The 15,169-nt window shown below is 42.4% G+C and overlaps 1 protein-coding gene across 1 annotated transcript; it reads right to left on the minus strand.

Moving 5' to 3' along the window:
- Positions 1–1,705: 1,705 nt before the first annotated feature.
- Positions 1,706–8,741, minus strand: LOC128152012 (glutathione S-transferase-like). The gene is made up of 7 exons (XM_052809949.1): positions 8,560–8,741; positions 7,366–7,475; positions 6,355–6,406; positions 4,451–4,583; positions 3,437–3,578; positions 2,429–2,560; positions 1,706–2,102 (listed from the first exon to the last, which is right to left on the minus strand). Exons 2-7 carry the CDS (start codon positions 7,450–7,452, stop codon positions 1,983–1,985), a joined length of 666 nt encoding a protein of 221 aa, XP_052665909.1. The 5' UTR covers positions 7,453–7,475; positions 8,560–8,741; the 3' UTR covers positions 1,706–1,982.
- Positions 8,742–15,169: the final 6,428 nt, after the last annotated feature.

Here is a 15,169-nt window from a genome sequence, read left to right on the forward strand (position 1 = left end):
AGGCCCCTGAGGCGGCAGTGGGGTCACAGCGATGGCGTGGCTGAAGGAGCGGTGTCGGTGTGCCAGGGGCTCTGGCTCCGCGTGGGCGAAGGCCGGGTCTCTGCGTTCGTCGTGTGTTTGAGTTATGGCCTAACCGTGGTGACGCCTCTCAGGTTAGGGTTAAACACGATGCCTTGTCCGTTGAGGAGGACCATTACTCAATGGTTTCACTACATAGGCCCGGTTACTTTGTATAAACGATGCAGGGTTTGCTAAGGACTGTGTCCTTGAAGAAGGAACTAAAGACTGATAAAGAGGACACACCCTGCTCCAGAAGGGACCGAAGGCCGGATGATTGCCAAAGAAGCATGAACTAGGGGAAAGGTGAAGGCATCAGGGGGAGATCACCACCTCCGACTCCATTCAAGACTGGAAAGGCTCCCCCCCCCAGCCAAGAAGTATGCTTGCTAATTTGCATACCAAGCGAGCCTAATTTAAATATAACTAGCCGGTAGTAGATGAGATGGTGACTACCAACACATGAACGTAAATTTAGGTGGGGTTTTACTAATCATGTAACAGAATAAATACATTATAGTTCCTTGGTGTGGGGTGCTAGCTTTGTGGAATTATCACCTAGCACCCATCTTTGCACAAATAGGAAATAAATAAATATCTCAGCTCTATGTGTAAGATTGGCTTATTGCACACCACATATCGAGCCCCGCTTGTGGGACAACATGAGCGCATGCTCCTAAAACCACCTGGCTATGTAGAGGAACTTGCACAGCAGAGAGTTGGCAGCCACAGCCAAAGTTTCTGGCTCAAATTTCTGACAGTGCTCAGCAGCTGCAAGTGCTGCCCGAATGCTTCAGTGAGGTGGGAGGAAACAGCTCTTGCAACAGCTCTAATTAAATACATGCTCTAGTGCAGAAAAACATTGGGTTTTTTCCTTTCTTGATGCTAAAAACTGGTTCCAGCCACATGGGATTTCTTACAAGGAAACTGTGGGTACTAGCAAGAGTTTTAGTGCCCTGAGTTTGCCCAGCTTAAAACTGCCAGTACTAGATCATTAGTTGGTTTTAGGGCACTGGCTGTTGCATTTACATACTTCGTTGATTTGGTGTTGAAATCATATACATATTTATGTGCTCGACTGTCTTGCTAGCCTCTCAGTAGTAGAGCTTGATTTAAGTGATTATAATGTACAACTTATGCACAACTTACATTTAACTGAGTTTAATATAAAGTGACATAAGTCAACAATGAAGTCCTACATTTCAAGGTCTCACTAGCACCTGACACCAGTCTGACTCCTCCTTCCTCAAACAATAAGTTTTCAACTTTACAGTTGGCAACAAGCATTAGTTTCTCAGTCGAGTCTGCAAAGCGCTTTTAGCTGCTACAGTAGACCTCATGTTAAAGGAAATATTGGTGAAGCTACAGTACAAGACTTTAAATGTCTAGTGACAACACAGAGGTGCAGTAGGACCTCTGGTCCCAGCATACTCCAAGTTAAGGTCAGAGGAAAGCTGAATCCAAACCTGTCATCCCCATCAAACCAGAACCTGCAGGCTTTTCCTGACATTTCCCAGAACAGATACATCGCCCACTGTTTGGACTAAGCTCTCTTCACTTTCCAGCAACTCTTGGGAATGCCAGAAAGGCAGAACCAGAGAGTCCTTAGGTATATAAGTAGCAGCAAGAAGTCATTGAACAAACCGGGTTTGAGTGTCAGTAGTAAGACTTTATTTCAGGTATTCTCTCAAGTAATTTAAGACATCCTGTGTTGTCCAGTGTACCACCTAATGCAGTGAACTATTTAATTTGCTGGTATGCTCATGTAGATTTACCTTCGAAGTGTTTGCAGTAGGCTAAAACCAGCCCTGTAGCTAATGAAAGAGAGATCGAAAACTTTTTCGCTACTTTAATTAATTTCATTTTGCCAGTATCAGCAAACACAAAGACAATGAAATAGAGTTTCTGTGGGTTTTGGTTGCTGCTCAGTGGAAAATTTTCATCAGTTTTGGTACATCTTTTTCTTGTAGTGGTGGTTTCCTCTGGCTGCCAGGCTGCAGGAATTTCTTTATTGTGGGGATATTGCTTATTCTGGCTTTAAAACTCTACAAAACAAAACCAAAACATCACTGTGCTTAAGAACCATGGTAACTGTCAGACATTTAGATGTTATCCATGCTCTAAAAGTAACATTATGGGTTGATCCTGCAGAAGAATCTATGTGCTTCATCCTATTATGCTTTTGTGGCTATAGTGACAGAAGGTGGCAATAATCATCAGTACTTGAGGCCAGCTAAAAGTACTTAGGATATTTGATTTTGATTTTGTCTTTCACTTCTTTCCTCAGCCTCCCGCTCTCCCGTATTTCTCAGCCAGTTTAGATCAGTGGTCCTGCTTTGATTCATTGGCCATTCAATGTCCATTCAATTACCTGCAAGAGGGGAAATTTGACAAGTATATCAGGCTTGCACTCTTCTGCCATTAAAAGGGTTTCAAGTAATTGTACATCTGCCCTGCTAAGCCGGTTGCCAACAAGAAAGTCTTGCCCATGGTCTTTCAAAACCTAAAAACAGAGAACCAGAATTAGATGTCTTTTTTTTTTTCCCCTCTCTATGACTTAATATGATATATTCAAAGCAAGGTCATACACTGCATGGAGTTATCCTTGAAAGAAGGAAATGCAGTAAGAACATCTGTAGTACAAACAAATGATCTGACCACGCTGTCATCCTAGGCATAATTTGTCAGTCCTTTCTCTTCAGCATTTCTTTCTGGCAGCTCAGTTGTACCCCTCTTGCCTTCACTTCTGTAGCTCATGTAATTAGCACTGCTGAGTTGGAGGCTAAGCTCTATGGGATACAACCACCACTGCAAATGCCTATACAAAATTTACAAGAGGCTTAACTTCAGCGGACAGCATAGTAAGAATATCTTGGACTCTTTCAAATTATGGGCAGCTCCCTTACTTCTCACCTGTTTCCTCTTCAATTTTGGGAATATTGCATTGGAAGGTCTCTGTGCCTCATGGTCTTGAAACCCAGCTAATCCATCCTCCCTTTTGTTACAGAAGGAGCTGTAATGCTTTTACATAGCGTGTATGGTAGAGGGGGTTCTGCACTTCAGGAGGAAACTTTATGTAAAAGCTCATGCTGTAGTGTCTTTTGTCTGAAACAATATACAGACTGAAACATGGACATTTGGGGAGATCAGTGTGTCCTGGGTTTTTGCAGCTCTGCATCTCTCCCAGATTTGTAGTGCCTTCTGTCCCCTCTGTAGTGCCCTGTCTCCATCCTCATTCCAGCCCCACCAAAACCATAGCATTTATATTTAAGTGGTAATTCTTCTTCTCTCTTTTCCTCAATAAAAATTGTTTGTGTAGATCCAGGATGGAGTTTCAGGGAAACAATATTAATTAAGCTATTACCTCTTTGCCACCTACCTTCTCATAGACTGGGAAGTATCTGTTTGTGGCCTTGTCCACAATAGTAGCAAAATGTTGCTCCTTTTTATCCGCTGGTTGGAAAGTATGGGTCATGAGTAACTCGTTCAGATCTATTACTGCTTCCACATACATATCAATTCTGAAAGGAATAGATCCAGTTGATTAAGCCAAACACAGTAGGTCTGAATAGCACCATAGCTACTGGCATAACCCCATTGAGATGCTGGGAACTCTCTACCTCTTCTATCCAGCACGCATAGCTTGGAGCAGTCCCCCCCCCCCCCCCCAGAGCAGTAGCTTCAGGGCAGGGGCGAGGGGCAAGCATGGATGAAAGACAAGTGCAAAGTGCCTAACCAAAAACTAAAAGACTGTACCCTTTCCATTTTTCACTAGGGCTGATACTTCCCTGTATTAAGTTTTTTTGAACCTGAATACAAAATTGGCATGTGTGTTATCCAAACTTGTGTTAAAAATCCAATCAGACATGCTAAGTTGAACAGTGGGTCTGTACAATTCCTAAGAAATATCTTGACATGTGTTTACTGGTGGCAATTAACTGGAAGCATTTAAAAATACTTCAGGTCAAACCATGTGCCCTAATAGCCCTGTCCTTTAATAACCAGTTATTAATTCTAATTCCTGCTTATTAGAGAGACAATTTTTTTGTTTCCATCAGAGATATTTCCCTGAATTTGATGTGGAAATGCCTACTGCTGACAACTGCAGAAAATGAAAAGCAGCGTCTGTAAGAGAGCCCACCCTCTGCACTCCTGACTACTTTCTTCTGATAACTGTATTGACCTTTGATCTTCATGAACTCCCTTGCACCATGCTGCCTATCTAACCTAGCTGATTATTACTGTTGTAGACATCACCCGCAGTCTCAATCAATACGTGCTACATGAAAAGCTGCTGTATCACCCTGAATCTAACTGTGAGCTGGGATACTCTTGTGTTACACAGGTAGTATGAACTGTAGTCTAACAAACAAAGGTGGTACTGTTACGGTACAGGGCTCTCTCCTTCAGGTCCTTCCCGTAGAGGTTGTACTTCGTTGCAATGTAGTTGCTAATGGCTCTGCTCTGCACTATCTTCATTCCATCGATCTCCACCATTGGCACTTGCTGAAACAGCAGGGATCCATCTAGGGAAAAGGGGAGAAGACAAGGAGACATTCAGTCTCTGAATGAGAACCATTAGTAGGTGGGTGGCAAAGTAACCACATGTATTATTTTTTATTTAGAATCATAGAATCATTTAGGTTGGAAAAGACCTTTAAGATCATTGAGTCCAACCGTAAACATAACACTGCCAAGTCCACCACTAAACCGTGTTCTTAAACGCCACGTCTACACATCTTTTAAATACCCCCAGGGATGGTGACTCAACCACTTCCCTGGGCAGCCTGTTCCAATGTTTGATAGCCCTTTCAGTGGCAGCCTTCCTCATTCTCACAACAAGGTATGGAAATACTTACCATGAAACCAAGAACCATTTCTTAGTAACATGTTAATAACTTAGTATTATAGCAATCAGCTTCTTGAAGTTTCTTCAGGTCCGAGGAAGCACCCAAATGCAGAACTTCTAGCAGTCATATACTGAAAAAGACATGTCCTGTGCTGCATGGCCCTGACCCAGATGATTTTCATGGAGGTTAAGAAAGATGAGAAGGACTGAAGGATATGACCCAGCCAGTTCCTGTCATGCTTTGGTAAGTATTATGGAAATCTGGACTATTTAAAGGCTTGTCAAAATATAATGTGAATATAAATGCATATCTTTGTGACTACTATATTGGCTTTATAGAATGGAATACATCTGTACGGTTGTGAAGCAGGGAATAATGAGTGGGTTTCATGAGATTCCTGCAAGAGCCAAATATCACTTGGTGTGAGACTGTAGCTATGTAAATCCCTTATTAGTCTGCAGAAGCCTTATTCTAGCAAGGAAGAAGTCAAAATAAATACCTCCAGGAACCGATCAGAGAAGTGAGTCAGAGTATTTGCTTTATGGATTCATATTTCTTGACTCAGATAACTGATCAGCTACATCCATCTTCGTATCCACTGTAAGGCAATCATGCAGAGAAACTGTCTGCTATTAAGGGCATATTTTCATTCATGCTCGTGTCTCAAAATAATTTTTGAAAGCTGGCAGGTGGCAGAGGGATCAAGTCATTGTTCCTAAAGCAGACCAGGACTGCAAATGCCAACCCTAGCTCAGAGTTCTTTGAAAAGCCAAATAAGAGCACAAACATGTAATTTGGTTTGGAGGAAATGCAAATATCATGTTCACAAAGATGGAAGCTAAAGATAGCAAGGTGAGTAGTTGCCTTGGGAAACAGGAATGCATCAGAAGTACAGGTCAAACTCAGAAATCTGGAGCTCTGATTTCACATGGATTATAAACCAACTTTGTAGTCAACCTAAAAATGCTAATGAATTTCAAGATGATCTGATTACAAAAACCTGTCATAGGATAGGAGGCAATGGGCAGAAACTGAAACAAAGGAGAGTCAATCATCTGAACTTAAGGAAAGGCTTTTTTACCGTGGGAGTGACTGAACACTGGCATGGGTTGCCCAGAGAGGCTGTGGAGTGTCCATCCTTGGAGATACTCAAACCCCAACTAGACACTGTCCTGGGCAACTGTCTCTAGGTGGCCTTGCTTGAAGAGGGGAGGTGGAGCAGACAATCTCGAGAGGTCCCTTCTGACCTCAGCCATTCTGTGATTCAGTGAAGACTGAAGCAACTGGGTGGATGATACCACCTAACACACTGCAGTGTGCATCTGTGATACCTCATGTACAATCCAGTCTAGATTTTCTTTTTAGGAGACATAAGACTTATTAGCTGTTCTAAGAGAAACAATTCTAATTATTATTATCTAATCATTAAAAAGTGAAGGAAACTTACCCTTCTGTAACTTTGTCAGATCATTCTTTGTTTCCAGAAAACATTCTTCAAACTGCAGGAAATACAGAAGAAAAGTTGTGTTGTCACTGCAAATTTTAGCTTCTGCTTTGCATGAAACAATGACAGCACAAAGAGCTGTGTTTTGGGGAATTTTATTTTTTAAAAAATACATCAGATTTGAAAGTGATATCTTTAAAAATTTATTTTGCCTCTGTCACATCCTCTCCTCTTCCCTTTCATGTGTGATTCATATTTTTGTGCAGGTAAGATTTTGGGTAAAGCTGAAGTGACCAAAAGGCACAAAACCCTGTCTGCTGAGCAAACGATGACCATGCTGCTTCAGTTGTCAGTGCTGGCAATAGGTGGTTCAGGGAGAGAGGAAGATAAGTAAATTCACACTGCAGCAGCAGAACAGTGGTATAGCTCCTTTGCCACAAGCTGGCAAAAGGAGGGACAAAGAGAAGAGATCACGTGCCCGGTGCAGCTTTTTGGCACATTGCCCATCACCATGACAAAAAAATCACGGCTCTTAAAACACAGAGATCCCCACACTCCCTCTCCAGTTTAATATCAAAACACGTTAGAGGTAAAAACAATTACTCTGTGTTTTATAACATACAGTACCTTCAGGGGTAAGCTACATTGTAGTAGGCATAATATTTTTTTTCTGTTTTGGACATTGGGATTTAACTGAAGGTCTTCAGAATTGAAAGTGCTCGACCCCTGTGATCAGAAGATAAAAAGCCAGGGTCTGCTGCTGTGGTTTTAAATTTTTTCTTTCACTAGCTACAGGGGAGAGGCATTTGTGGTGCTACCAGTAGGCTTGGCACATGATGCTTGGAAGTGAAACAGGAACTTGCCCCCCTGCTTAGGGTAAACTAGTGGTCATTGTTGGCTTGGTCAACAATGCACTAAATGCAGAGCTTGCAACGGCTGGTCAGTCACATTTTTTATAAGGAAGAGTAAAAATACATATTTGTCACATGCTGTTAGTATAAAAAACAGGCAAACCTCAACCCCAGCTGCTGCTAGTAGCCAACGTATTGATTCCATTCGGCCTCGTCCGTTGAAGTAGTGCAGCTTGGGTTTTCCAGACATGTTTCCACGTGCCTGATTTCCTACTGTAAGTTTTGCAAAATAAAGATTCAGAATGCTGGTTTTGAGCTTCTAACTGGTTCTCAAGCATTGATCAAAGTTGTCTTGTTTGAAACCAACGATTTATGGTCCAAGACTCTCATCAGATTAGCAGAGGAGGTAAAAGACTATATTGAGAGACTGCATTGTATCATTTTGCCTTAAAATGTCTTTTATATGTGCGGGTTAGTTAAGCAGAACTCTGTACTGAGAGCAATTGGCCCATGTCAGAGAAAAAGCAAATCAAAACCCATTTGCATCCCAAAGTGTTCTGCTCTGACCAAAAAGCAGGGTGTGCAAGATGATACACTGCTCTGTTTATTTTGGCATTATCTCAGGATACAGTTTACTGTTTAATCAGATACACAATACAAACAGCAACTGCTGTGCTTTCTCCAGCAGCCATTATGCTCCATTATAAAAGTGACAGGAAGGATTTTTTTTTTCCCCCATCGTAAGCATTCAGTCTCATTTGCAACACTCCCCATTCCTCTCATTTCTTTAGGCAAGCACCCAAGGACATGGAATTTAATTTTGTCTCTGGTAACATTAGATTTGCCTTTACCACAGGGAGAGCCAAAGTGCAATACCTGCTTGGTCCAATCCAAGCTCCGCTGGAATTTAAACCAACAACGATTTCTAGACAGACTGTCATCCACCCCATTCAGAACCTGTGCATGCACATCAGCAGCAAACATGTAGACAGTGCCTAGTTTATACTAGCTTCGCAGTTATTAACACCATGTCAACAATAAAACTGAAGCATTAACAGCAGCAAAAGAAAATGGCTAAAAAAAAAAAAGGATATTCCCTTGTTAAATAACATGTAATCTTCTCTACAATAAGAAGAAGGGTGTGAGAGGAAGCACTCCACCCTTCTGAGATCTACATTTCTTTTGCTTAAATCTGTACACCTAGAAAGTTGATTAATGATTTAATATTTGATGCACATAACCATGTTAGTAAAGAAAGTACATATAAGTATACAACCCATAAACCCCATTCACTGACTTAGTTTCAAGTACACTAATTCCTTATGCATGTCCAAAGTCCAAAATCCAAAAAGCTTACCTTGTACACAGTATAACTCACGCTAAGGTCAGTCAGCAGCTTTGCCTTGAGGTTATACAGTTCTGTAGCCCCTCCTACAAAGAGAATTGCAAACAGTTCTCTGCCAATGGGAAACTCCTATTTCTTAAACAAGTAAAACCAATTAGGTCTGTTTACTCACTTCTCACCTACAGAAAATAAATTCCTGACTAATGCTGACTATGTACAAATGTGAGATTTATGAGAGGTCATGATCATTGGGAACATCTGTGCCAGCAGAAAATTGTATGCTTCCTATTTTCGTTGTTTGGCAACCTGATAGTTAAAAATAATCAGAACAGCTGAAAAGCTCCCATGTTTTAAAAAAATACTATGATAGCAATCAAAATTTTATTTTAATTTTCTATGGTTTTTTTACTTTTAACAGATTGCTGCTTTACATAGGTCACATCAACTAATTCAGCTCGAATCCTTCATAAGCTCCCTTCCCTTCCTTAGTGATGGGGGATATTCCTTCAGGATGTTTTTTCTGCTGAATTTCATTCCTAGACATAGAAAGTTTTCTTCTGTTTCTGTCAAAAATGTTTCCCTGAATTTGGCCTGTTGAAAATGCACACCAAAGACAACTGTAGGAGACAGTGAATGAAGAGTGGCATCAGAAGACAAACTGCCCTCTGCACTCCTGACTGCTTTCTTCTGATAACTCTGTTGACTTCAAAGAGTCGATACAGCACAAACTCCCATGCACCATCCTGCCTGTCTAATGTAGCTGTTTAATACTCTTGCAGACATCACCTGCAGGCAAGGTCAGTGTACTATGTAAAAATCTGCTGAATCACCCTGAACATAACTGAGCTGGGGTATTCTTCTTGTATTACACAGGGAAGTTGTATGAATTGTAGTCTACCAAACAAAAAAATGAGTTGTTACAGTACAGAGGGCTCCCTCCTTCAGGTCTTTCCGGTAGATGTGCTTTGCTGCTATGGAGCTGAAAATGATCCTCATTCCGTCAGTCTCCACCACTGGTGCCTGTTAGACCAATGTGTTCCATGCTTGACAATAAAATAAGCTTGATTATTTAGAGCTAGAACCATTGAAGGACGAGGCATCAAAACAGTCAGCACTGCAACGTCTTGTCTTTTAGGAGGCATCTAGTCTTCTGGTTCAGGCTCTTTTCTTTCTTATTTCCCTCTGTCCCCTTCTTACATCCTGGGAGGTTCTTCTCTCCAGCCTCCGAAGGCCTGCAGCGGGGCTCAGTCACCTACACAGAGGTGTCCATGCCACGGTGCATGTTCCAGGACATCCGCTGGCCTCCAGCCGCTGCTCCAGAGAGCCCAGGTCTGCAGCATGTGCCGTGGCAGGATGGTGAGCCATGCAGAGGTGTCACGGAGAGCCCCGGGTATCTGTGCTCGGTGCAGCAGAAGCCCACTCTTGGTATCGCTGTAGAAGCACAGGCTGCCCACATTTTGTTTTCTGTTAACATCCAGCCTGAAATAATTTGTGTTTTATAATGAAACAGAACTCTGCATAAGAATGTTTTATTTGCTTGCTTGAGAAGCGACTGCTTTCCCCTCTAGGCTTCTGGGAGTGCTGACTTTTGCTGTTAGCACAGGTTTTTTTAAGAATAAAAGGTCAAACTACACTGCTGAAAACAGTGTTTCCAGCATTGTTGGACAGACATAACTTATGACTCAGAATCTAGGATAATGTGGGAGATTGAAGCTCTCCCCACATAGACATATGCACCAAGCTGTGTCGGGTAGTGTTTCACAAATCCAAATTCACTCTTAGGTAGCTTGCATGGATTAATCATTTATAGGCCTGGCCATGATAACCTCTAGGAGATATCCCAGGTCTAGTGACTACTCCTACAAGGACTTCACATCCACTGCGTCAGAGGACTGCAAGGTAAGAAAACATGAGTTCAAGCATGAAAGTTAATCACAGTGTAGACAACTTGGGAAAACTCATCTCACCTAACTTTGTAGACACCTACATCTAGTCTAGCTGTCTAGTTTCCTTTAAATAGATCTAAATTCTGGTCTAAATTCAGGAGGAATCCCTCACCATGCACTTGGGCTACAGCTGATATCCAAACTACTCGAAAGGATGCTGTCTCAACTGAGGCAGTTAAAAGTTTAGATGAAACCAGTCCCTTCAACCTTCCCTTAGGGGTAGGGGAGAGGATTAGAAGTCTTCAGAGGGTGATTTATTCCAACACTGACATTTCTTACCATATCAGAGGTATCCACCAAGATTTCAGGCAAGTCCTCTTCAACACAGTTACTAGCCTAAATAAAAGTGAAACATATAATACAGTCTGTCTCCTAACTTAACAGGGCTTTTGGAAATGTCACTTCACTAAGCTTGTAAAGTATTTTGGAAAATGCTATAGAAGTGTCATTTGTATCTTGCATGCCTGAAGGCATCTGATCTCTTAAGAATTTCTAGGTTCAGATTGACCATCCAGGAGTTAAAACTAGGGGAAATGTCAAAGATACCCTAATAACTTAGGAGTGAATATTCACCCCAGCTGCTGCTGTTGCCCACCAGCTTGTTTCCATTTAGCCTCTTCCTTCAAAACAATAAGGTATAAATATTTTAATTTTTTTAAATTGTTTTTTTCAGACACGATACTGATTTCTTGACAAAGCATTGGAAAATGTTTTGTGTCATCAGACTTTGTGAACTTTCCTCTCTACATAAAACATACCAGAATTATGTTAATTTGGGTTGGAGCTGTGTTCAAAATTATGAGGCAATATTTAAAATGTACTTGCAAGGGAAATCAGTGCACACACAAAAACTGTTGTGCCTTATTGTATTAGCAGGGTAAATAGGGACTGTAGAGAAGGGAGCCTCATCTGTGGCTAATGAGACCTGTTGGGATATACCCAGTCCTGCCTTGCTGCAGAAATAAAGTGCAGCTTTGGTGTTTCATATTATTTAAAGCAAAGGTCCCATTTGTTACTGTTTTTCCAAACTGGTGCTGCCTGTGTTCAGCACACTTGAAATGTGCAGCTCACACATTATGTCCCATGAAACATTTCTCCACGCTGAATTACACCCTCCAAACCCAGCAGGGTAAGTGTGCAATGTAACTGTCAAACCCAGGAATATGTTTACAAAAGATAGCTTTGCAGAGGGAAGAGAGAAATTAAAAGACAGAAAATGTCCTTTTCTCCAGTGATCCTCATGCTGACTTAACACTTGGCCTCAGGTATGTAAAAGGCATTAGGTGTTTTCCCAAACATTTTGAAGAGCAAGTGGGTTACCTAGAAGCTGGCAGGCGTTCTCAGTGCTACTGAGCTTGATTTTTTTTTACTATGATGTATTTTTGCCAGTGGTTCCTTACATGACGGTTTGAACAACAAATGCCAGACCTTGTCTAAGCAAAACCAAAACAACTCTGATATTCAGTGAAAATTAGTGACCATCTTTCTTTGACTAACATCAGCATCTCCTGCCATCTCCATGTGAGGCAGACAAAGAGAAGTTTGTGAATGGGGTGTTACCTGCTCACCGTTGCTTTTAGAGTGCTCTCCCCACATAACAGCATGTTAAGCTTTCAGATTTCCTTCTAGTTGGCTCCCTTTCTCTCTCCCTCTCCCCCCCCCCCCCCTCTTAGTTTGTAATCTTAGTTTGTGTCTTCTTGACAAATCCCAAACTGTCTCACTTACCTGTGATTATTCTCTATTTTCCCCTCCACACTTCCAGCCCCTGGACCTTTCTCCTTTCTGGATGTGATTCTCTCCCCATGGGGACAGTCAGTATATAAGAATAGAAGGTAGCATGCCACTGACAGGCAGGCAATAGCAGGACTTCCAGAGCATTTCACGCCTGAAAATTTTCTCTTTAGCATCTTTCCGCTTCTTTTCTCAGCTTTCCATCAGCCAGCACAGAAAGGATCCTAATATTTATAGAAATGCAAGGGTTTCTTAGATCACTACTACTAATGATTTCAGACTCCTCCTCTCTGAAACCAGGGTTAAGAGACTAACTTCCTCTGCAAGTATCCCTCCAAGCCCACTCAAGCAATAACATGATACAAGCCAGCATGACTCCACTCTAAGGTCACTTATGGCCTAATGTGGAGGTGAATTGACCATTTCAACATCTGACCTGCAGGTCCTCATTACCCTAGAGTGCGAGATGCCAGCCACTTAACTCTGCTAGCTGTTCCTCCAGCAGTTGTTGGGAACTTAAGAGTGGAAAACCAATGGGAAATACAACTTCTGTTTTGAAACCCAAGGTGGGCATGGAAAGGAAGACTTACACACCAAGTACCAGAAGTCTATACTTATCTGCCTTCTCCGACAGTGACCTCCAGCCCTCTTGCTCCATGGAGCCTGGAATGTGCCATATGGCTTGTTAAACTGGTTGTGCTCTCTGCCTCTACAGTTGACATAGGTATGTCCTATACCAGTGGGAAGCGCAATTGTTTTTAACAGTTTTTTGTACCTCTTACAGGGTTAAGCTGCAAATAGTGTATGCTAGCATTTTTCCAGAACCCTTATTTTCAGAAGATTTATTCTCTTGTTTAGCTTGCCTAAGAGCTTGACAACACTAAGGGATGCACTTTGTTGTTTTTTTTTTAAATGCTGGTTACAGAAGTAATAAAATTTTACAGGACGGCCCTACCTTACACACGTGTGAATAACTCACATAAGTACATTTTCTACTTCAGTTCTATTTATGCTTAAAGCATAAAGGTGCACTTGAGTATACCATTCGCTAGCACTCACTGAGATGTGTGCTTATCACTATCTGAGTTATGTGCATAAGCACACACTTGCCCTCAGATGAACAAAGATGAGTTTCAGTGTTTGCAAGTCATAGCCAAAAAGCTACACAATTGTATCAGACATAGTAGTGAAAGAATAAGTTGCCTGTGACAAAATGCCGAGCATATTCAATTAAAAATCCCACTTCATCTAATTGCATCCTAACGTAAATAAATAACTAATTGTCCTTTTGTAGTCTGCTGCGTGGGGGAGGCATGGGGGAATGCTGGAGAGTGAGCAATCTGAAAAGGAAGTTCGTTCTTCTGTTTTCTCCCTACCAGGTTCATTTTCCAGTATTTTTCTCTAATTTCCCTTTTTCTACACTTTTGTCATGACAATATTAAGCATCAGGTTTGGTTACTGACATTTGCTGGAACAAAGTGTCCTTTTATGCAGATGCTGCTCTGCTGCATCAGGCCCCTTCACAAGGCAGTTGTTGTCTGTTGTAAATGTATGTAAGCCCTAATATTTTTGTTTTAAAATCAATAGAAGCTGAACGTCTGTTGCTCTGTGTTCTGTACTACAGCTGTAGAAATAATCCACCTCTGCCTTACCTGAGTCTGCAAAACAGATAGTGTGTTTCTTCCACAACGCTTCGTTCTCAAGAGATAATATAGTTGTAACCTGCATGTGAAATGCTGGTAAGATCATACACAAGGTTTGAAATAATTGATTTATGAAGAAAAATAATCAGTTTTGCAAGGAAAACGTTGCAGGTAGATCTTAAAAAGTCTAATCCACCCACAGGCCTTAATTTGAAGATGGTAACGTTGACTACATTTTGGCCTTTTGCAGGTGTGTATGCAAATGGTGTACCAACCAGCTCACAGTAATTCCACTTTCACGTTCAAAGCCCATCCTGTTGCTCAGCATGGAGAAGTAGCAGCGACACGGATTGCATGGAGATGTACATCGCTGCGGTAGCAGCTACTAGGGAGGTGGTGTCCCTGCACGGGCAGGTGCGCAGTGGCTTTCGTCTTGGGACAGCACAGAGGTGCCTGGTGACACAAGGTGGCAGGATGCAGCACAGCACTGCAGCCACGCAGGCAGTTCGCCTATGGCATTGCCAACTGTTAACAAATAAGTTCAGGTACTTTTCCGGTAAAGTCCAGGATGCTGGAAAAGTAACTTCTTCCAGCAACCACTTGAGATCTGCTGCTATCACTTACTAGGGAACCAGGAGGAGACAAAGGACCGACGGCGAGGGTGACACAGGAAGGCTGCTATCACAAAGCTGAGCACTTGGCTGGCCTGGGGAATCACAGCTCAGAGCGCCTGGTGAGGGTGAGGCAGGCCAGCACAGATCCACGTGCTGGCATGCCGGCTAAGTGAGGAGCCATCTCCAGAGGAGATCTTTCCATCTTCACCTCCTGTGACTCCCAGAGGGTTAGGCAGTCACCACCAAATAGGATTGACAGCCTTGTAGAGCAAGGTGCCAATGCCAGCCACGACGGCTGCCACTGCTGTGCCCAGTGGCTCAGTATTTGGAGCAGAGATCCAGGGTGAAAGCAATGCAGGTCCATTCCTCCCTTCAGCCTGAGCTGACCCTGACATCAGACCTGGGAGTCTTTTGGGTAGGACGTTCTTCATTGCTCACATTGGACCAAAGTCACTTTCCAAGAAACCTTAAACAGTTTTTCAGGATAGAGGAAATGAGCACGACTCACTAAATGATTCGTGAACTTACCTGTATGAGGAGAGATTGCCAAGAGAAATTTAGGCAACTTTACTACGCCTTTAATGCACCTGAGCTGTCCTAGCCATGAAGCCTGCGCTGCTCTGTGACTCCACTCCTCCCTTCCCCGTTGCCACTGTGTGAATCACCTCCACCGTTGCAGACAGCCCTC

Source organism: Harpia harpyja, chromosome 15, assembly GCF_026419915.1.
Source record: "Harpia harpyja isolate bHarHar1 chromosome 15, bHarHar1 primary haplotype, whole genome shotgun sequence".
NCBI classification, from domain to species: domain Eukaryota; kingdom Metazoa; phylum Chordata; class Aves; order Accipitriformes; family Accipitridae; genus Harpia; species Harpia harpyja.